Here is a 21,778-nt window from a genome sequence, read left to right as displayed (position 1 = left end):
GGAAATGTAGAGTATGGAGTCAGTTCAACTTTAACACACAATGAAGGTGGTACAGTAATTTTTCCTGTCTAAACATACCAAAGAAACCCCCTATATGACGTATCACACCACAGACACTTTAGCAACTTTATTTAATGGCTGCTGCTGCCTCATTGTTAATTAATTAGCTGATTTTAATCTTATAAAAATAAGGCAAAATGGTCACAATGTACAGGTAAAACAGGCAGAGTTAGTTAGAAATGTCTTCTCAATATGATCACCGCTCTCAAAAATAGAAAAGAACCAAAAACAAAAGACAATAAGAGAGGAGAATTCAGAGATGAGAAAAGAGAAAAGCAAAAATATCAGATATTTACAATCAGATAAACGTCCTGTTGAGTGATTTAGTGCATGAAGAGGAATAGGTTGAATCTACTTCCAGTGATAAATTTGTGATTAAGTTGTTATAATGTCATAGCAGGATATTATTTGTTTTAAAAACAGTGTTTAATCCATCTATCAGAGTATTTAATTAATTATTTTTGCACTTTACAATGTTGATTAATTGTTACAGTTTTACACTAATGTTTAATTTAATTTTACACTGTTGAATATTCTACTGTACTTTAGATTTTATTATTCTACTCTTACAGTGTTGAGTCTACTATAACAATGTTGCTTATATATTTATGTTGATTTTGTTATTATCGTGTTATTACATTGTTGGATATGCTATTAAAGTGCTGAAATCATTATTATTACTATGTTATTACAACTTTTATATACTTTTATATTATTCTGTTACATTCATCAATATTTCACCATTAGTGTTAAATGCATTTTTACTCTTTTAAATGTATTATTAATGTGTTAAATTCATTATGCTGTATATATACAATATTGCAGATAATTACAATGTTATGACAGTGTTGGATACACATCTGTTATTACAGTGACCCCAAGTTTCGCATTGCTCTTTTTCTTATATATGTTTGTGTTCCATCAGAACTGTGGGATTTTCCTCTCTCTCTGTGTGTGTGTGTGTGTGTGTGTGTGTGTCTTTTGTGCAGCAGTAGCAGCTCTAAAGTCTCTCTGCACTGATTTACAGCTGCGGCAGTAAAACCGTTTTACGAGGCTCGCGCTCCCGCCATTGGCCGCGCGCGGAAAACCGGGCTCCAACACACACACACACAAACACACAAACGCTATACAGCAGTATTCGCTCACTATTCAAAACACACACTCTTCTCAAACACACACACACGCTTCACACACAGCTACAAAACAACGGATTTAGAGCAGCGTCTCGAGGTGAGTAGAATAGAAATAATAAAATAAAATAAGCTAATGATCTTAAAAATCACAAGAGCTAGTAACCCTCCAATTACCTATAGGTTTTACATTTTAGTTTTTTAATTTATTTCTACATTTATTTTCATTTTAAATCTGAAAACGCCAAACATTTCTGAAAGGTTTTATTCTAAAATCGAAGCATGTTGTTTTCAATCTTTAAAGTATATTTTCTCAAAATATTTCGTTTAATTTCATTACTTTTTTTCAGAAGCCTTTTTGAAAATGAAATGCAGCAAATGGAAAAGATGTGGAGGGTGTATTCGGAACTGTTTAGAGCTGTTTTAGAGAAAACAGGACGATGTTCATGAAATTGCAAAGAAATGTTGAGTTTTGTCTCAAAAGGAAATACGGCACTGAACAAAAGAAACGAGCGGAGGAGAGGAGCTTCACCCCTTTTATTACTTTACTGCATTGCGGAGAGAGAGAGAGAGAGAGAGAGAGAGAGAGACGGGGTTAAAATTCTCACATTAAAATAATTTTACATGTACGAATTGAATTGTATTCTGTTTGCAGCTTGTGGTTTTTTTTGTTTTTGTTTTGTTTTTCAGCATCGAATAAACGTCGAATTAATAATGAATTTGAAATAAAGAATAAACGGAAAACTCGGCAATAATAAATGTTGAATTCCTTGTGAGATCACGGTGAAAAATATCAGATTAATTTACTGTTGTAGAGTTAGTTATTTCTGAAAGATCTCTTTCAGCCTCAAAACAACTGGATTGTGTCAAATATGTAGACATTTATTTATGAATTGTTTAAAAATATATATTATTATTATTTTCAGTAACAGTCTGTAACAGCGGCACTGACGAACCCTGCAGATTTGGTTTATCGTTTTCATTCGTCTGTTTTATTGCATTTATTTATTGTCTGCAGTGGGAGCTGCTGGTCCAGTGTGACGTCTGCGTCTGTGTGGTCGTCTACATCTACCCTGTAGAACCGAATGTGTGTTGGCAGAGCGCGGTCACACACTCGGTTTTAAGGGAGTACGTCGACGATTCAAAAGCCTCGACCTCCTTCAAGATTCAACAGAGTTTACTGTCATTGTCAGCACAGTTCCCCTTTTAAAAACAGCTTAAACACCATCCACCTCTCACTATGATCAATGTCCTCTGAGGCGAAAGAACAGAACAGAACATTATTATTTATAATAATAAAAAAAACCATAATATTTTAGCGAAAACCAAATATTTACCAGAATGGGATGTAGAATATAAATAAATGTGAATTTACAGAATGTGTTGTAGAGTAGAATTTAATTGAATAAATATAAATATAAAGAGAAAGTAATCTAATAGATTGTAAAAGAAATGACTGTTATTTAACGCATTATTCAAATCGAATAAAACACTTCGTAGCGAGAGTGACGAGAATAGAGTGAATCTGAATGTAACACATGAGTGTAAACTGGAACAAAAGGGTTAGGGTTTGACCAAATGAACAACTGAATCTGCTTTGAACTGTGTCCGTCTGATTTCAACTGAACCGACGACACCGGGATCGCGGGCAGTTACCGAGAAAATTGCAAATTGTAAATGTTCAGCTAAATTAATGTTATGTGTTTTTAAACATTTGTTTCTGTTTGAAACATTGTGCTCGTCTTAATAAAGAGGTGAATGCGAAATGAAATGACTTCTGGCTTTCGTCAAATGAAAAATTACATAAGCTTTCGGAAGCAACGCATACTCCTGAAAAACTGAATTTTAATTTGGGAATTTATGCTTTTAAATAAAGTTATCCATAGGGGCTTCTGCAGTACAACGACATATTCAGCGCTTGCCTCTTTGTCTGATGTTCCCTTCTGTATTTCTCTTTTTTATTTTACACCTGTTTTCGTATTCCACTCGTTTTCGTTACTTACCCATTTTTATATTCCACCCGTTTTTGTATTTACAGTTAAACAATAATTCATTCATTCATTCATTCATTCATTCATTCATTCATTCATTCATTCACAATTTCCTCCATTCATCCATCCATCCACTCTTCATTCATTCATTCATTCATTCATTCATTCATTCATTCATTCATTCATTCACAATTTCCTCCATTTATCCACCCATCCACCCTTCATTCATTCATTCATTCATTCACAATTTCCTCCATTCATCCATCCATCCACTCTTCATTCATTCATTCATTCATTCACAATTTCCTCCATTCATTCATTCACAATTTCCTCCATGCATCCACCCATCCACCCTTCATTCATTCGTTCATTCATTCATTCATCGATCCATTCATTCATATTCTGTAACGGAGCCGGATTATTGGGCACAGTGCACTCGCACGTATGGACCGTGAGAGGAAACCGGAGGAACACCACACAGACCTGGGGAGAACACACCAAGCTCCTCACAGACCCGAGCCAGAGTTTAAACCTACTACCCCAGGACCCCACAGCTGTGTGAAAGCAACTTTATGTAATGCAGTAGTTTTATATTGAAAGATATTACAAAACACAACATAAATGAATGGAGGGTGGGATTGCAACAATTATTACAATTAACAACAACAACAAAAAAAAAGAATTGATAAAAAAAAACTATGGCCACCCTGAGTTTCCTGACCCTTTTTTTAGGCACACTGCAGATAACATTTCGTTAGACATTATGCACTGGAGCACGGGGCTTTATCTAAGCGGTCTACAGATACACAGTACACTTGGTAGAGAGTAGGAAACCATTTAAGTTCAACCTAAAGCTGTAAACTAAGATTCACAATTTAATCTCTACATTAAACCTTTGTTATATACTTTGTTAAAATCATAATGACTGGGGTTTGTCTCTCTGTTTTTCTTGTCCACTGCTGGTGTTTCACACCCATCCAATCACAGGACATTCCACCAAATCATAGAATAGATGATACAGTAGCTCTACATTGCCTAACAGATTCATATATCACAGTGTACAGCATCCTAATGTTTTAACAAGTGACTGATTCTAAATTTATTTCATAGTTTTAATTAACTTAAAATAAAACAGTGGCCAAAGAAAATGCATCGGGGTTTAGTTGAAGCTTTAATAATCTTTGGTTTAATACTAAACTATGATTATGATTTTTCAATTTGGAGGACTTTTGTTATGAAACCTGACTATAGAGAACTCTGATTGGTCAAAGGGCAGGAAACGCTGTTCGGTGACGCCTCGTCCTGAAGCTTTTTGCTTTGCCCTTGTGTTCATTATTGATGTGTTCCCCTGTAAAATAAGCTTAATTTCTCTCTCTCTGTTCTGTGGTTTCTACTGCTTCGTCATGTCTCTTGCTGCAGAGGCTTTCGTCTCTCAGATGGCAGGTCTGTTAGTTATTGCTCAATTTAGGAAAGCTGATAAACAAATGAAGCTAGCTTCTTGTTCGCCAGTTTCCTCCAACAATTTCCCGTTCCACCTTAAATGGTCTGCAGTTGCGTTCAAGCGCCTGTAACAGCTCTTGGGGTTACAGCAGTTTAAGGTGGAACGGAAAATTTGAACAGCTGGAAAATATGCAGTCTCAGTTTGTCATTGCACTTCAGTCATTTCCTATTTAATTTTATTTCTTGACTGATTCAACTCCTTACAGATGTTATTATAGGCATTTAATTTTTTAATGTACGACTTTAATGTCTGTCGAGATCTGCTTCGCTAGATTCAGAAGCAAATGTCTAGTTACAACTGAATAAATTGTACCAAGTCTTGTTAAATGTAGTAAAGAACAACTGTGTTGTAGTAGGGAATTCCCTGAGAATTTTAATTTAAACCAACAATGAGAAGAATTCTATCTATCAACCTTTAATTCTATTGACTGAAAAATGCTGGATGGACTATGGATTTCCACTGTTGTACCGTAAAGAACTCAGACCCCGAGGAGTTTTCTGAACTGATGCAGTTTCGATGATGAGACTATTTACTTGAAGAGGCTTTTAAATTATTTCACAGGCAGATATCAGAGTAAAAATGGTGTTTTTATGCTGCTGCTATCTCAGTGTACTCCCTTGATCTTACCACGTGTACATCCTCTATTACTGGGCTTTTTGTCAAGATTAACACCAGACAGATTACTACATTTATGGCAAGATTATATTAATATAATGGAAATATGTAACTTCACATGGACTATGCCATCTCTGTAAAACGATCTCTTATTCACAGCTGCCGAGCCATGGCCTGAAAATGCAACACTCTATCAGCCTTTGAAGGGTAGGTTCTGCAGCAGTATTAGGCCCTGATTCAGTGTTTGTTTTTTTCACACTGTACATACAAAATCACAATATTTTGTCTCTTATTCAGAGGATCAAATCCTCCTGTCAGATTGTGCATCCTCATTGGCAGTTCAGGTGAGTGGACGTGCAGTTGTTTTATACACTGCTGCAGTTTCTACCTATGCCTTTATTGAATATTTCTCAGTTAATCAAGATTTATTAGTAGGTCAAGTAACAATTACTTTCTCTGGTTCTCAGGCATATCTAAAGATGTGCAGCCTCCCAGTACGAGTGCGTTGCCGTGCCAATGCTGAGTACATGTCACCATCAGGTAAAGCAGCTGTCTTTTATTTATTTATTTCAGACTGTTGTGAACTTATATTTGTATTCTGTTAAGTGAGTGTAAGTGTGTGTTAGTCTTGCAGTGTATTTAATGTTTGAGAAAGAATGACGTGCCTTTTCCATTTGCATGGCTTTGTTTTTTAATTTCTGAATCTATACTAATTCTTATTACCATCTTTTTTGTTGTTTCTGTTTTAGGGAAAGTTCCTTTCATCCATGTCGGTAATCAGGTTGTTTCAGAGTTGGGACCCATAGTGCAGTTCACAAAAGCAAAGGTATGACATCATATCTGGATGTAACAGCTGTTAAGTTATGGTCAGGTTAGTTATTTTGATGTAGAATATGCATCTTACCAGTCAGACATCTCTTAGAGTCTATTGTGTGATGTATTGAACTTTGCTTGTCCTCATCTCAATAGGGTCATTCTTTGAGTGATGGCTTGGATGATGTTCAGAGAGCAGAGATGAAGGCTTATATGGAGCTGGTTAACAACATGCTACTCACAGCAGAGGTACAGACCAGCATTTCTTATTACCCAGCATTGTTTTTAAATATGTTATTGGATGTAATGTGATTTAGTTAAATTGGCTGTGGGTCTGTTCTTATACATTCACACATACGTACATTTCTTTCCAAAACTGAATCATATTGTAATTCTAAGTTGTGTTTGTCCCCCACAAGTTGTACATTCAGTGGTGTGATGATACCACAGCTTCAGAGGTATATTAATACTTTCACATTTGCATATTTATTACTATTAAATGCTAAGTAGATTCTCATTAGTTGCATAAGGAATTAAAAGTCTTTATTAATATTTGTGATTCATATAAACACATGTCATAAATAGCTTTGTGGTTGTATTTTAGATCACAAGACCTCGCTACAGTAGTCCGTATTCGTGGCCCCTTAATCACATCCTGGCCTATCAGAAGCAGTGGGAGGTTCGTAGGAAAATGAATGCCATTGGCTGGGCAGGAAAGAGCCTTGAACAAGTATGTCCTTCTGTCTATTTCTGTATTATTATTTTTTCAGTGTTACTTTTCTCTGCTAATTACACATTCTTAAAATCTAAAACAGCAGTACGAAGAGCAACAATCCATTATTATTGTTCCATTATTATTAGCTTAGAGCCAAACAAAATAATAATTCAGTTTCTACAGGTAATGACTAGCTAAACACTTCACGACAAGTCAAACAAATTGTTGAAGTAGGGCCCTATTAGTTTTTTGATGAACACTGTAAATCACACCATAGTGAGCCTTATACTGATCTATGCATAGTCACCTGTGTTGTGTCTGTGTTTATGCTGGTGTTTCTCTCAGGTGTATGAGGATGTTAGTCAGTGTTGCCAGGCTCTCTCACAGCGACTTGGTACTCAGTCATATTTCTTCAATAAGCAGTAAGTGATTAACACCCTCAGGTACATGCGTTTTTATGCGCGAATACTGTCCTGGAGGCACTGATTTCAGCACAGTTTTCTGGTTAAATCACATTGGTTCAGGGGTTTAGCAGGAACAATGCTTAAACCTACCCACAGTTGTGGAATATGAACTGAAAATTATAGATAGCTTTGTTTTTATAGTGCATGGAAATACATCTTTAAAATGTCATGGCCTGGAGGTGGGGTAAACCTAAAAAATTAATTTTGCAGTCTGAGTTTACAGAATGTATAAACGATGTCTAATCTTTTGCCTTTTTTTTTCAGATAATGTGTTATTAATCAAAGTATGCTTTTTGTTTTTTATGTGGGGAAAATAAGGGTACCCCAATTACATCATGTTAAATCACGTATTCTCTAATGTATGAATTCTTGATTACTTCAAGGCCAACTGAGCTGGACGCCCTGGTGTTTGGTCATCTGTTCACAATCCTAACCACGCGCCTGACGAGTGATGAACTCAGTGAGAAGATTAAATCCTACAGCAATCTCCTCTCGTTCTGCAGGCGAATCGAACAGACTTATTTCGAGGAGCAGGACAGAGACAGCCAATCAGGAGGCTCGTACCACTCAAAAGGCCCTTCCCTTATTTGAAGCCAAGCCTCTATGATGGGAGTAACATCCCTCTTTCCTTAAAAGAAGTGAGAAAAATGTTACTGTTAGAAATGGCTGATCCTGTGGCATCATATCACAATGAATGGCTTTTGTGTCTTTGTATAAAGGTATTATATATATTCACTGCCCACTCAGATCAGCAGAAGTAAGGAGGTGACGATCACTGGAGCACCAGCGTTCCACTGTATACCAACACGTTTCCAACTGTCCTTTTGCCTGTTTGCAATGCCATATAACAAGTCTGCCTGTGGAAACAGTATAGTAGAAACTAACATATTCATTAGGTGTACATTTTTTTTCCACTGCATTGATCTTTGGTGTAATCTGATATACATGGAAGTGCCTACAAGGAAAAATAATAAATAAACTCAAAATTCTCCTGTTTTTGTGGATTATTTTATTCTTACAATGGTTGCCACTAATTGCCTGTCATTCATACTACACTGCACAATAGTTAATCCCTATTATTATTTAATTCCCAGTCAAAACAGTCATACAGGCACTACAAGTAGAGTGATACCCATTGCCAGACTTCGTCTGCACGGGTTTCTTCCTGGTTTTGGTTGCCTCCCATAGTCGAACAACACAAGTACTTGGTTTGTGATTGTGATGCCTTGTGATGGCCAGGATGTGCTCCTACTCTTCACTCAATGATTCTGGGAATTCTACAGACCTTCTGTGATCCAGGATGGAGCAGCTACAGAACACGAATGAGCATTTATTTTCAGGGGTTATCAGATATAAGGGAAAAACTTGCATAAGGAAGAGAAAAAACAAATAAGGGAAACCATTACTAAAAGAGGTGGACACACTATACACTGGGGAAATATGCTTAGTTCTTGAGACTATTTTGTGTGATTAGATGGTTTCTAATTGTACAGTGATGCATGAGGCTAAGGAGCTTGATAAAATCGACAGTGATTGTAGTGAGGTAGGTGTTCCCAATATGGTGGGCATTGGGTGATAACTATAATTTTAATCGATATCAATATGGTGGCGCAGCAGGTAGTGTCGCAGTCACACAGCTCCAGGGGCCTGGGGGTTGTGGGTTTGATTCCCGCTCCGGGTGACTGTCTGTGAGGAGTATTGTGTGTTCTCCCTGTGTCTGTGTGGGTTTCCTCCGGGTGACTGTCTGTGAGGAGTTTGGTGTGTTCTCCCTGTGTCTGCGTGGGTTTCCTCCGGGTGACTGTCTGTGAGGAGTGTGGTGTGTTCTCCCTGTGTCTGCATGGGTTTCCTCCCACAGTCCAAAAACACGTTGGTGGGTGGATTGACGACTCAAAAGTGTGTGTGTGTGAGTGAATGGGTGTGTGTCTGTGTTGCCCTGTGAAGGACTGGCGCCCCCTCCAGGGTGTATTCCTGCCTTGCGCCCAATGATTCCAGGTAGGCTCTGGACCCACTGCGACCCTGAACTGGATAAGGGTTACAGATAATGAATGAATGAATGAATGTTATCAATATGTATGAATTAATATTCATTCATTGTCTATAACCACTTATCCAGTTCAAATTTACGTTATTACTTAAATATCAGCCTACAAAATACACGCAGTTTAGGGCTGCAGCTTTGTTCAGCGTCCAGTAGAGGGCACATTTGCTTCTGCAGTTTTTTCCAGTATGTGAAATGTACACAGATCTGCCATAATATTGGGGCCACTTTCTAGTTTTTATTCTTTATCCATTTTAATTAGCGGTAGTTACCATATATGTGCACTTTGTAGATCTACAATTTCAGACTTTAGTCGATCTGTTCCTCTGCATACTTAGTGTTAGTTCATATTCACCCTGTCCGGAGGCCCAAACACACTGCTGTGTCTGATCCACTCATATCAGCACCACATACCAACACACCACGACGTCTGTGTCACTGCAGCGCTGAAAATGATCCGTCACCCAAATAATAATCGCTCTGCTGTGGTCTTGCCATAGACTATTAAAGAACAGTGTGGACAGCGGATAAAAATGACTCTTAGACTCTTATTGTGTGATTGAACTTTGCTTGTCCTCATCTCAATAGTGTCATTCTCTGAGTGATGGCTTACCTGTTCTTCAGTGGTCAGAACCACCCACCAAAACCACAACTGAGTAGGTATTATTTGGTTCGCAGTATACACTCAGTACAGTAGTGACTAAACATGGTGGGGTAATGAGAGGATCAGACACAGCAGTGCTGCTGGAGTTCTAAAAATCTGTACACCTGCTCTGTCTACTCTACTAGACACTCCTACCTTGTTGGTATCTTATCCGCTGCTGCACAGTTTGTTTTGGTCACTGTCTAGTTCTTCATCAGTAGTCGATGGACTCTGCCCACAGGATGCTGCTAGATGCATTCAGTTAGTGTTTTTTTTAGTCCAGTTGTGACACTTATATCTATTTAAAAACTCCAGGAACACTGCTGTGTCTAATCCACTAATACCAGCACAACACACACTGGCACAGCACCCCTGCAGTACTGAAAATTATCCACCAACCCAATAATATCTACTCTAGTGGTCCCAACTTTCGAAAAACAAGGTGAAATTGACTAACAAGTATAGACGGGGCAGCACGGTGGCGCAGTCACACAGCTCCAAGTGACCTGGAGTTTGTGGGTTCAGTTCTCGCTCCGGGTGACTGTCTGTGAGGAGTTGGGGTGTTTTCCCCGTGTCCGCGTTGGTTTCCTCCCACGGTCCAAAAACACATGTTGAAGGTGGATTGGCGACTCAAAAGTGTCCGTAGGTGTGAGTGTGTGTGTTGACCTGTGAAGGACTGGCGTCCCCTCCAGGGTGTATTCCCGCCTTGCGCCCAATGATTCCAGGTAGGCTCTGGACCCACCGCGACCCTGAACTGGATAAGGGTTACAGATAATGAATGAATGAATGAATGTATAGACAGAGAAAGAGATGGTGTGTAGTCTTTATTTCAGAATGTCAACGTGAATCATTATGGTATCTTGCATGTTCTGCTTTTCATACATTCTCAAATGACTCATCAGTAAAACTAATACTCTATGATATTCCAAAAAATAACATTGGCTTCATGCCTAGTAAAACAACACACGTAAGTGCTTAGGGTTTCGTGACAAGATCTACTGGAGGTGAACCAAAGCGTAGAATAAAAAAAAAAAAAAAACAAACAGTCCCTCTGCTTTTCTGCTTGGCTAGATACTCCAACAGCTCCTGCAGAAGAAAAGTTTTAATAGGTGAAGAGCAGCGTTGAAAGATGTGTGGAATTATCAGGCATCCGGCCAAGCCCTTTGACCGCCCCCTATGCCTCTTGACTCTATCCCACGCTTGTTCACACCCTGGGCTACTAAACATTGTTATGATATGCGCTTCTGTTAAGAGCATTCTTTCTCCCTGTGTATTTAAGTGGGTGTGTTTGTGTAAGTAATTGCCTGTTTTTATCTGTAACTGTGTACATTGAGGGAGAGTGCATTTTGTTTATTTGTGCACATTTTTCGTGAACATGTACATTAAGAGGGCCTTAATCCTTTCCACAAGTATATGCTTGTACTGTACTATACCAAGCTCCTACAGTTTGCTGTAGTTAGCTTTTCATTTTGTGGCAAAAGCTAGACTAGGCTAATCATCTCTGTGATAAGCATGTATGTAAATTTTTGGAGACAGCGTTCACTATCTGTACTGTACTGCACTGTGTGGTTTTGCGAGTGTGTATTATCTAAACTGATTGTACAGGTGTGTTAATGTATGTTTGTCCAAGTTAGGGATACGTGGCAGTAGATAGGTTTCCTCATTTGACCATTAATGGGTTTTCTATGATCAGCAAACCCCAGAAGAAAAAAATTAAGGAAACTTCCAGCCAAATATTACCTTCAGCTAATACATTTTGTTGATTTAAACTAACAGATGAGTACAGGGGGTCCTCGACTTATGACGTTGATCCGTTCCTACGTCGCGTCGTAAACTGATTTTCGGTGTAAGTTGGAACATACGTACATACTGTACGTAAATATCATACTGTAAGCACTTATCGTATCCTAACACCTATCCCAACACAGTAATTATCAAAAAACACATATAAAATATGTTTAATAATGAAATGAAATCGTAGCGACAGTTGAACGACTAAGTCCAAGCAACCAGCCAATGTTTGTCGCTGTTTCTCCCTTATCGAATCGCTTTATGTTATCTAATTTCACTTCCATGGTGATGGTTTTCCTCTTCTTCAATGCACTGCCATCAGAAGAGTTTGCCTTATGCTTAGGAGCCATAACGAAGGGCAAAAAGTTCACAAAATTAAACACACACATGCACAAGTGAGAGAGAACGACGTAGCAGGGAGCTAAAATGGCGTACAATGCGACTGGGGTGACGCCGTACTCCTCGGTCCCGAGCCGCGTAACCGTGTATTCTTTTGCCGCACACACCAAACACGAAGTTCGCGTTACGACGTTTATGACGCAAAACCACTTAAGTCGAAACAAGGCTTTATACAGTAAACGGGAGATGTGTCGTAACCACGAAACATCGTAACTCGGGACTGACGTAACCCAAGGACCTCCTGTACTACTATTACTTTTTTTCCTAGTCCAGACTATACCTTCGCTATACAGTATTGTGCATTAGCCAGAGACCACAATTTACTCAAGTTCCAGTCAAAACTTGCATTAAAGTGTGTTAAAAAGCCTTTATGTATTTTATGATATATAAAACAATGTGATAAGTGGTCTGCTCACAGTGGAAAGATGGATAGAAACCTGTGTATTTTTTCAAAATCTAAAACAAAAGGGATGATGGGGATGAAGGGGATTTCTTTCTCTAAAAAATTTAAGCTTTTACAATGCAATGTCTTTCACATTGGGACAGTTTTGTTGATTTGCAATGAGATCCTACAATGTCTCTTGCAGTTTTACAGCACTAAAAGGATGTGGCCCTCTGGACTGAGAGCCCCTTAGCCTACTGTTTATGTTGTAGCTATCAGATCCTGTTCATTATTAGGTAGGTTTACTCATATTTGTCTTGCTGTATGGTGTATTGTGTGCTCGTGTTCTTTTTTCATGTGCAGTTACTGTCTAGTGTGCGGTGCTATCTTATCTACTCATGAGCTTTTGTTGTTGTGTGGTGTGCATGGCAGTAGAAAGAATCGTCCATCAGTGCTGTACTGCAATTTGTACTCTTTGGGGCTATAAGGGTTTCCATGCTCATCCCTCAGCTTGGAGAAAACCTCAGCATACAACTTACTGAGTTTTTCTCTGGTCTTACGCAGGGCTTTGGCATTCTTTTCCCTCTCCCTCAGCCCTTGCTCGTTTTCTTCTTGAAGTGCCTCCACCTCGGCCTCCAGGTCCACCAGGCTGTCCAGCTTCCTCTTGCGGCAGCTCTGGGCAGCCATTTTGTTCTTGCCTCGCCTGCGGATGTCCCTCATGAGGCTAAGCTGTGCTTCACCGAGCTCGTAAGTGCTGATGGCCTCATTGAATGCGTCTACAGACATGTTGATGATGTCATCCACACTCAGTGGGAGGCTTAAGGTCCTGGCGCGCTGTTCATCACGGAACATGCTACAGCTGCGGTGACTTTTTTGTGGTTGAGAGGCTGATATGGTTTCACACAGGGCTCCCGTATGAATGACTGGCTCATCTGGATCTGACTTGTCAGAAATGGGTTTGTGAGAATCGTCCTGTGTTAACTGTGTGGGGCTGCTTTCTGTGTTAGATGGAAAAAGTTTAGGCTGCAGATCTACTGCTTCGGAAAGGAGGGACAAATCAAACAGCTCTGTGGGATCTAATTGGACACAGCTTGTGTGTTCAGCCTCTGATTGGCTGGTGCTTATAATGTCATCGCCATACAGAGACATGTCCAGATCCACAGACTCTCTGGTGCTTTCAAGGCTGAACAAAGTCATATCATCTGTGACCTGTGGAGATTTCCTTTGAATCAACTCACGCTGACATTGGGAATGTTCAGGAGGTGTTGTATTTGTATGCTCTGGATATGATTCAGTTCGTGTGTGTACGTTTGAGCTCTGCTCATGTTCTTGTAAACTCATCTGGTTTAAGTTGGCAGATGGGCACACATTCATAATTCTATCTAGGAATGATTCTGTGAGATCCTCTGGATTGCAAAAGGTTTGTTTATGTTCAGTTGCTTCAGGAAGAACACACTCCAGTGGCTGAGTTACTTCACTCGTATCAGAATCTGTGTATATGTGAGTTTGCATAATCTCAGCAGGGCCAGAGTGTGTGTATGCAAGCAAATGGGAGTCTGTAACTTCCATGTTCTTCCCCTGTGACTCGGACAGCTGTTGGCTGTAGCTGTCCATAATATTCGCTAGCAGCTCACATGGACGTTCAGGAACATGAGCCTCTAAGAGATCCATATAATCCTGAAAAAAATGAGAATTTTTATACAGTCAGATACAGCTTACAGTAACATACACAAACTAACATCAAAAGGTTTGGTAATAAATACAGAGGGATATGATGTGTCTGAATTACATCTAGATATAGATGTAGATTCTCATGGCATATCTATGTTTTAAAATCTAATGCTTATTTGATGTATTAAAATCACACTTAAATTTGTTGTCCATTTGGGGTACTTGTATTTAAGGGAATACTATGTAAGATTTTTGTAATTATGCTCCAGGGCTCCCCCTACTGTTTCTAGGTGTAGTTCACTTTTACAGCACTCTCCTGAAATTTAGGGGGAGGTGGGGGGGGTCGTGTGTGGGAGGACGTGAACATGTTCATGCATTTGCTGGAACTTTTGTTTGTGTGTGTGTTTGCATGTGTTTTGTTCTATGTGTCTAGGCTACCTGCAGATCAGGCAAGGGCAAGAGCTCAATAGAAGCCTTCTCTTCCTCAGCAGGCAGATCCTTAGAGAAGAGCAGCGCTGAAAGCAGGGGATTCTGGGTAATGGGAGAACCCTGAGAGGAAGGTGTGGAATGAGAGTTGCCACTGGAAACCAGAGATTGAGGTGGAGTCTGCAAAAGAGGGGAAAGGGCAACCAATAGACCACAGTTCTTGGAAAACAATAATTACAAGCTCAAATTCATGTGTGTGTGTGTGTGTGTGTATTACCAGTTCAGAGAGGAGGGGCTCAGCCATGAGCTCAATGCATGGATTACAAGAGATGGTGTCGTCAGCTCCCTGAAATGTAAAATGTAGTTAAGCTGGGTGAGTGTGGGTGCCAATGTAAAAGATGTAAAGCACTGGACTGAACGGTGTATATAATTGAAAATGTACTATAAATACAATTTATTCATTATATTAATGATTTGAATGATATAAACATAGCTGAGTTTTATTCAGTATCTCTCTGCTCAGCTATATGTGTAGGCAAATATATAAAGAGTATCACCTGGGGGTTTTGTGATAAACAGCAGGGTAAGACTTCTCCTGTTTCCTTGTCCAGTTTACAAAGTGTTAAAAGAATATTCTCCAGGTCTCTTTCTCGTTTTCTCTTCTCTTCCGCCTGTTCCCGCACTCTCCGTGCATCTGCCTCCCTTTCCTGAAAGTGTACATCAAACACTTCCCGCTCTACACCTAAATCAATGTCCTGCCTCCACAAGATATCAATCTCCTAGAAGAGAGAAACCATCTGTCATGTCATTCTTTTGTTTGTCAGTGTACATGAGCATGCATGCCATTATTCCTTTGGTTTCATCACAAAATCCTTTATACACCTTTATACACGCCCTTAGCAGCACATACAGCTACAGTCCTCACACTCACTGATATACAGAGCACAGCATTACAGACCAGATTAGGCATGATACATAACTGTAGCAGAAATAGATCATCTGAGTGCACTGTTACAGCACAATGTTATACAACAATGTTAGTATTGATTATAATATAATGTACTTTTAATATATAGTTTACAGATAACAGATGAGAAGTGTATTTGACTGGATATAAGCATGCAGTTCACAGAATGATTGTGGGGCTGATAAGGCTCTGTGTGTATACAGGATAACCATGTATGAACTTCACTGCCCTTTTAAAATGTCTGGCCTTGCCTCTGCAAACATGATTTCTATAAGCAACACCAGGACAGACTCCAAATATTTGCCTTTCGAAACACAATACCAGACGGACCATCACATAACCCTAATTACACTGAAACCACAGTTATTACAGCTTAGGTAAGGAAATAACCAGTGTCACGTATACTTTTATTTCATGGACATTAATACAATCATTTGCTGGTACCAATACCTACCAGACATTCATTCATTATCTGTAAGCGCTTATCCAATTCAGGGTCGCGGTGGGTCCAGAGCCTACCTGGAATCATTGGGCGCAAGGCAGGAACACACCCTGGAGGGGGCGCCTACCAGACAGTATTTATTTATTTATTGCTGTTTAAACATGTTCTACATTTTACTGTCAAAAAGCAATGCAAGTTTTATATTTATAGGCATTTTACACAATGTATAAGACCTATTTCAGGAGCCAATTTGTTAAACTTTGAGGCAAGTGTAATAATAACAGCATACACCTAGTGAGAGGCTTACTGGGCAATGATTACATGACCGTTTTGTTACTTTAGACTCTTAGTTCAGTGCAAATCTAAAGAAGAAATAAATTCACCCATAATATAAATAGTGATATAAAACCAAGAGGTTGAATCACCTGTGTGTCAATTAGCTTTAAACAGATACTTTATAAGCCCTTCACTTTACATATTTTATCTGACCTCCAATAAAGCAGTGCTCTGATCGCAAGATTGTGAGCATGGTCATGGGTGTTGGCAGCCACCACTGAAGGAGCTTATCTAATTCTCTACTAATTTATTGTACTGTTATCACACACGTTCAGTATTATATTTCTGAGTTTGTACTTACTTGCTTTCTAGTGATATGTGTACGCCCACCATCATATCACCACATACAATGAGTGAAAAGTGGCTTTGGTTTTGCCAAACCTCACTGTCATTCTCACGTTCCCATTACAGTCCAAGTAGATTTTTCTGACATTTTCTGATTAATTCCCTGTACTTTGTGACACGTAAAATCAAGCTAAAAAAAGAACTAGAACAAGAAAAACAGGTATGAATGCAGATAGGTGAAATGAAAGGTGAATGAACCACTCCTGATTTGGTAACACACACACACACACATCTAGAGCACGGTAGATTTGTTTCATGTGATAATGGAAATGGGGGAAAGAGTAGGTGAGTGATAAGACTCGGTGTGTATAAAGGCCAGCCTTGTGTGAACTTCTGTGACTTTGGTAAATATCTGGCCACTAATTTCTATAAGCAAAACCTGAACACTTAAAACATTTCAAAACACAATATTAGACTGGACATTGTAGATTCCTAGTTATACAGAAACCCTAAATATTTAACCTTTCATGATCAACAGGTTATATAATTTTTAACCAATTTTTTTAAAAACAAACAAACAAACAAAAAGTGTGTAAATTGTTTATGTGCTGTCTACACTTCAACTCCAAGCTTAACAATCAATAGCTCACATAAAATGTGCTGTTTTTACTAACTGCCAAATGGGGGTGGGCGATAAAGATAGTGAAAGGAAAAGTATAGACAAAACTTTTATGTTGCAATATGATTAAACATTTTAACAAAACAGTTATTAGTTTCCATTCACTATAAATGTAATTGTTAATAATTTATCTGAGTATAATTAAGAAACTGAATATGCAGCATGTAGTCCCCTCAGGTTAAACTCATAAGAACTGAACTATGTTCATCCAAATTACGTATTAATAATAATTTCTGAGAAGAAATAAAAAAAAAATGTCTTAAAATTGATGTAGACAAAAGCTAACTCTTTACATTCTTCTTTGTTCATTATGTTTTGATCTAAGAATATCAAATTAGTCCCTAACTTTATATCCAGCCAACACTCCATCAGTCCTCTATCAGCTCAAAAAAAAACCCTGCCCTGAGATTGGTTCCTTAGGCTTATGACATAAGAAACCCTGGCTGTCTGAATTTGCCTCTTTGAGACATGTATTTGAAACACTGCAGTTTCCATTTCAAGAAAGACTGAAAAGAGAAAGTGGTCGCTCAAAAAATTGACAATGTGACTTGGGACTAAGTGGTTATTTTTTTGATTCACGGGACAGGAAAACCAGAAAAAATCCTGGGTAGTGGAACTATGCTTTCATATCCTTCAACATATAAGGCTAAATCTGCTCTCTGGTAGCGTTTACTGTTGGGTTAACTGCAATACAGTGTTTGGTCGCAAGCATTTTCCTCCATTTCTGTAGCATTCCTACTCTAATAAGTAACCCAACGTTACAAGGCGATTGTAACATCAACGTTACGCAAGGACCGGAAGTCCCTCCGCTGGTGAATAAGATAAAAACGGTAACATTTAACATTCTGAAACAATACAGAAAGTATCTAGGCCCAGAATCAGCATCAAAAACAGAAATAACTATGACGTCATCTTGGTAACACATGAGTATTAGTAAATACAATGCCAGTTACTCTCACTCCTCGTTAGTATAGTGGACAGTATCTCCGCCTGTCACGCGGAAGACCGGGGTTCGATTCCCCGACGGGGAGATTCACAAACATTTTTAATCAAAAACAGGTAGAAAAGTTACACCAAACTTACATAGCTTCACGTTACAACCACTATATTAACGCAAGCGAGTAGTATATTAAATGTAGTACAGAGGTTTTAAATGTTCTTTAACGTAAGTTAATTCAAAGCACCTCACACAATCCACTGTGACACTGACATTTCAGTCATGTTCAGACATGTCCGTTTTGACGGACCTAGCGTTAACACTTTGAATGTGAATTAACAAATACTCAAACAGGACCGAGACACTTCAGTCTGCTGAACGATTTAATCACTGAACCCCTCAGAAAATCTCTCTCACCTGCTCGCTGTGCACCGCGGACATTTCCATGGCAAGGGCTTTACCAGCAGAGCTCTGAAGTGTGCTGATGCTCCAGCTCCAGCTCCAGCCCCATGTAAAACTACAACCACTACAAACTCCGGAGAATACGCCAGTCTCCTGCAGGGAATATAAATCCTGGTTCAAGCTCCGCCCACTCTGTAGGAACCACCAATTAGATTCTCTTACAACAATAACAACACACAGGAACGCCCTCGAAGATCCCAGTAATACAAGTGTTACTTATCACAGTAACAATAGTCAGACTGCAAATCCTTTTTTATTGTTCTTAAACTGTTAGAAAACAGATAGAATTGTGAATGTTAAACAATTAAAATATGATTAAAAATATCATATTTTTAAAGTTTTTTAATTGTTTATTTTTAAATATATAAGCTATTTTTTTCAGGTTGAAAAGTACTAGAAATTAAGCTGTCTAAGCAGTACCTTTGGAATTAATTATTTTAATGTTATATTACTGCAAGTCCGGAGAGTGCATCCTCCCAGTTGGCCGTGCCTGACATAATTCCAGGAGGTGGTGACCGGGGACATCCTTATCAGATGTTGGAACCTCTTCAAATGACTCCACTCAACACAAAGGGCAGCAGTTTAACTCTGAGCTCCTCCTGAACTGTACAGCTCCTCACCCTGTCCTGGAAATTAAGCTTCGCTCTCATTTTAATATGGACTAGTGGGATAGATAAGATGATATATGACATCCAATTTTTAAGTGCACTGTTTGGTCCATTCTCATAAAACCCGAAGATATGGCGTTCTAATCTTGGAAGGAGCTTCATCCCTCCAGAGGACATGCTCCAATGCTCCAAGGGGCTTATCCTCTACCTGATGTTTGACACTAAGCCTGTTGATCTTAATGCTCATCTTCAACTTCTCCAGAGAATGTTGGTCACCATAAAGATTACACAACAATGTTCCTTGGAGCCTAATGAAACATCTGATATGATTTGATAAGGATACCACATGGATCAAGATGATTTTTGCTTTATTTTCTTTTTCCTCTGCTTATATTCATTCATTTTGCACAGCTCTTCTTTCCCCACTCTTTTTTGTCGTTTTTGCCCAGTTCTCTTGTTATTTTCTCTTGTTTGTATTGTTTTGTTTAGTCCTTATTTTTCTGCTGCAGATTCAGTCATGTTTGCTAGATTTTTTTTTCTTTTTGTCCACTCTCGTTTTTCCCATTTGGCTCAGTTATCTTTTTTTCTGTTCTGCAGTTCTCTAATTTGTTTGCTTTTTCAGCACAGAGCTCGTTGAAGGCAGTTTACTGGTTGATTTCTTAGGCGCCCCAAATTAAATAAAAAAAAAAACTAGCTATTAATCAAAATTGTTATATTTCACAGGTTAATGGTTGGCAATAAACACAAATGCATTTGCGCAAGAAACAAAAACGTGAGCAGACGTGTCACTTTGGATGTATAATGTACGAAATAGGCTTTTGGGATTTACATTTAACATTACATTATACCTGACAAAAAATAAAGAGGAATTCAGACTACAGAATACAGACATAAGCCCATATTACGACCCATACTCTCACTCCTCGTTAGTATAGTGGACAGTATCTCCGCCTGTCACGCGGAAGACCGGGGTTCGATTCCCCGACGGGGAGACTCACACTTTTTAAGTTCAAGTGGCTAAAGTGCGTGAAACAATATACAGAGGCTTAAAATACACTTTTGAAACAGAAGCAGTGTAAAACTAAAGCAACAACTTCATACAGAGGGCGCGTAGTTCCATTCACTGTCGTTAAGCCGGACGAGCCCTCCATCCGTGTCCTGACTTGTCCGCTTCGAATGAATGAGCACTTTAACACCAAAAGACCGGGATATTTCACCCGACATTTCATTACTAAACCTCCGCACCTTTCACTGCACTTTCACTACACTGCACTCTCCACAAACAGTGGAGAGAAAATATGAAGAAGAAAAAAAAATCTCCTGCAGGGTAAAGACCTCGTGTGCGGCCCAGCATCGCCCACATTTCAGGAACAGCCAATCAGATTCTCCGACAGCAATGACTATCTTCAAAAGCGTATTTTTTCCTTTCCATCTGTGTATAATGGCTGTGGCCATTAAAATCAAACACTCTGAAATGCAGCAAAATTCTGTCACAATGGTGTTTTAAAACCATTTTTACCTCTCTCCATGTCTTAATATTTAATAGGCGACTGAATTTGACTAAAAACTCATTTCTGTTTACCGGAATTATATATTTAGGAGTAACTTCCTATTAAAAAATACCTTATTGCTTTGAAGGTCACTTGGATGTAACTCTACACCTTTGCCGTAAGATGAATGTGCCTTTAGTCTCTACTTCTATTTCCACTTAATCTTCCACAGCTTCCTGCAGTTCGAAACCCAATCCTCCCCAACCCTATCCCATAGAGTCAAGTTTACATTGGTTCCTCGTTTGTGACATAAGAAACCCCCCCAGTAAACAATTAGCCGTTGATTCAACGTTGAAATAACGTAATGACTGCCGTCTAATCAACGTTCTCTTAAGGTTGAAAATGAAAGTTGAAAAGACGTCCAAACACAGACATTGAGACGACTATTAGACGTATTTTGGACGTCCATTGACGTTATTAATTGGTCCCGAAATAAATTACTTGTATAAAACGCGTTTTGGACGTCCACTGACGTTATCGATTGGTCACCACTTAACTAACTTATTGAGATGGAATTTGGACGTCCATTGACGTTTAAAATATGTCCTTGACGGACAGACGACTTTTAGACCTATTTTGAACGTACAGGGACGTTCCTTGTTTACTGGGCCGGCTGTCTAAATCTGTGTTTTTGAGGCTTTCTTTGGAAAACTGAAATTTCAAAGTGAAAAAAACAGCCATTGCATTCTGGCGAACAAACACCACCACATCACATTATCATCAAGGTAGACCGGGGTGGGTCTTTAAGAATGGACTTGTAGAAACACCTTATAAATTCAGCCTTATCAGGTATTAATAGGTGTAAACTATACATTGGAAACATAAAGGAAAATGGCTTATTCATTATGCTTTTACAGAAAGAATTAATCAATT

At 38.9% G+C, this 21,778-nt stretch overlaps 2 protein-coding genes across 3 annotated transcripts; one reads left to right on the top strand and one right to left on the bottom strand.

Moving 5' to 3' along the window:
* Positions 1–4,461: 4,461 nt before the first annotated feature.
* On the top strand, positions 4,462–8,273 carry mtx2 (metaxin 2). The gene is made up of 10 exons (XM_066664969.1): positions 4,462–4,624; positions 5,457–5,504; positions 5,595–5,641; positions 5,765–5,837; positions 6,047–6,123; positions 6,267–6,359; positions 6,530–6,568; positions 6,715–6,840; positions 7,171–7,247; positions 7,673–8,273. The coding sequence occupies exons 1-10, from the start codon at positions 4,585–4,587 to the stop codon at positions 7,878–7,880; spliced, it is 828 nt and encodes a 275-aa protein (XP_066521066.1). The 5' UTR covers positions 4,462–4,584; the 3' UTR covers positions 7,881–8,273.
* A 2,549-nt stretch (positions 8,274–10,822) lies between these two features.
* Positions 10,823–18,804, bottom strand: nfe2l2b (nfe2 like bZIP transcription factor 2b). Of its 2 annotated transcripts, XM_066665493.1 has the most exons (6): positions 18,703–18,804; positions 15,197–15,418; positions 14,917–14,985; positions 14,652–14,819; positions 13,082–14,219; positions 10,823–11,056 (listed from the first exon to the last, which is right to left on the bottom strand). In XM_066665493.1, the coding sequence occupies exons 1-6, from the start codon at positions 18,730–18,732 to the stop codon at positions 10,878–10,880; spliced, it is 1,806 nt and encodes a 601-aa protein (XP_066521590.1). In that variant the 5' UTR covers positions 18,733–18,804; the 3' UTR covers positions 10,823–10,877. The 2 variants fall into 2 exon arrangements, with proteins under 2 accessions (XP_066521590.1, XP_066521591.1); XM_066665494.1 differs by having other exon boundaries at positions 10,918–14,219.
* Between the last annotated feature and the right edge of the window lie 2,974 nt (positions 18,805–21,778).

This window comes from Hoplias malabaricus, chromosome 3 (assembly GCF_029633855.1).
Source record: "Hoplias malabaricus isolate fHopMal1 chromosome 3, fHopMal1.hap1, whole genome shotgun sequence".
NCBI classification, from domain to species: domain Eukaryota; kingdom Metazoa; phylum Chordata; class Actinopteri; order Characiformes; family Erythrinidae; genus Hoplias; species Hoplias malabaricus.
This window is presented reverse-complemented; position numbering and strand designations above follow the sequence as displayed.

Coding starts and splice junctions, on each gene's coding strand:
- nfe2l2b (XM_066665493.1), bottom strand. CDS start 18,732: ATGGAAATGTCCGCGGTGCACAGCGAGCAG. Junction 14,820..14,916: donor AGCCCCTCCTCTCTGAACTG/GTAATACACACA, acceptor CCTCTTTTGCAG/ACTCCACCTCAATCTCTGGT. Junction 11,057..13,081: donor TAAGACCAGAGAAAAACTCA/GTAAGTTGTATG, acceptor TTTCTTCTGCAG/GAGCTGTTGGAGTATCTAGC.
- mtx2 (XM_066664969.1), top strand. CDS start 4,585: ATGTCTCTTGCTGCAGAGGCTTTCGTCTCTCAGATGGCAG. Junction 6,124..6,266: donor TGCAGTTCACAAAAGCAAAG/GTATGACATCAT, acceptor TCATCTCAATAG/GGTCATTCTTTGAGTGATGG. Junction 6,360..6,529: donor ACATGCTACTCACAGCAGAG/GTACAGACCAGC, acceptor GTCCCCCACAAG/TTGTACATTCAGTGGTGTGA.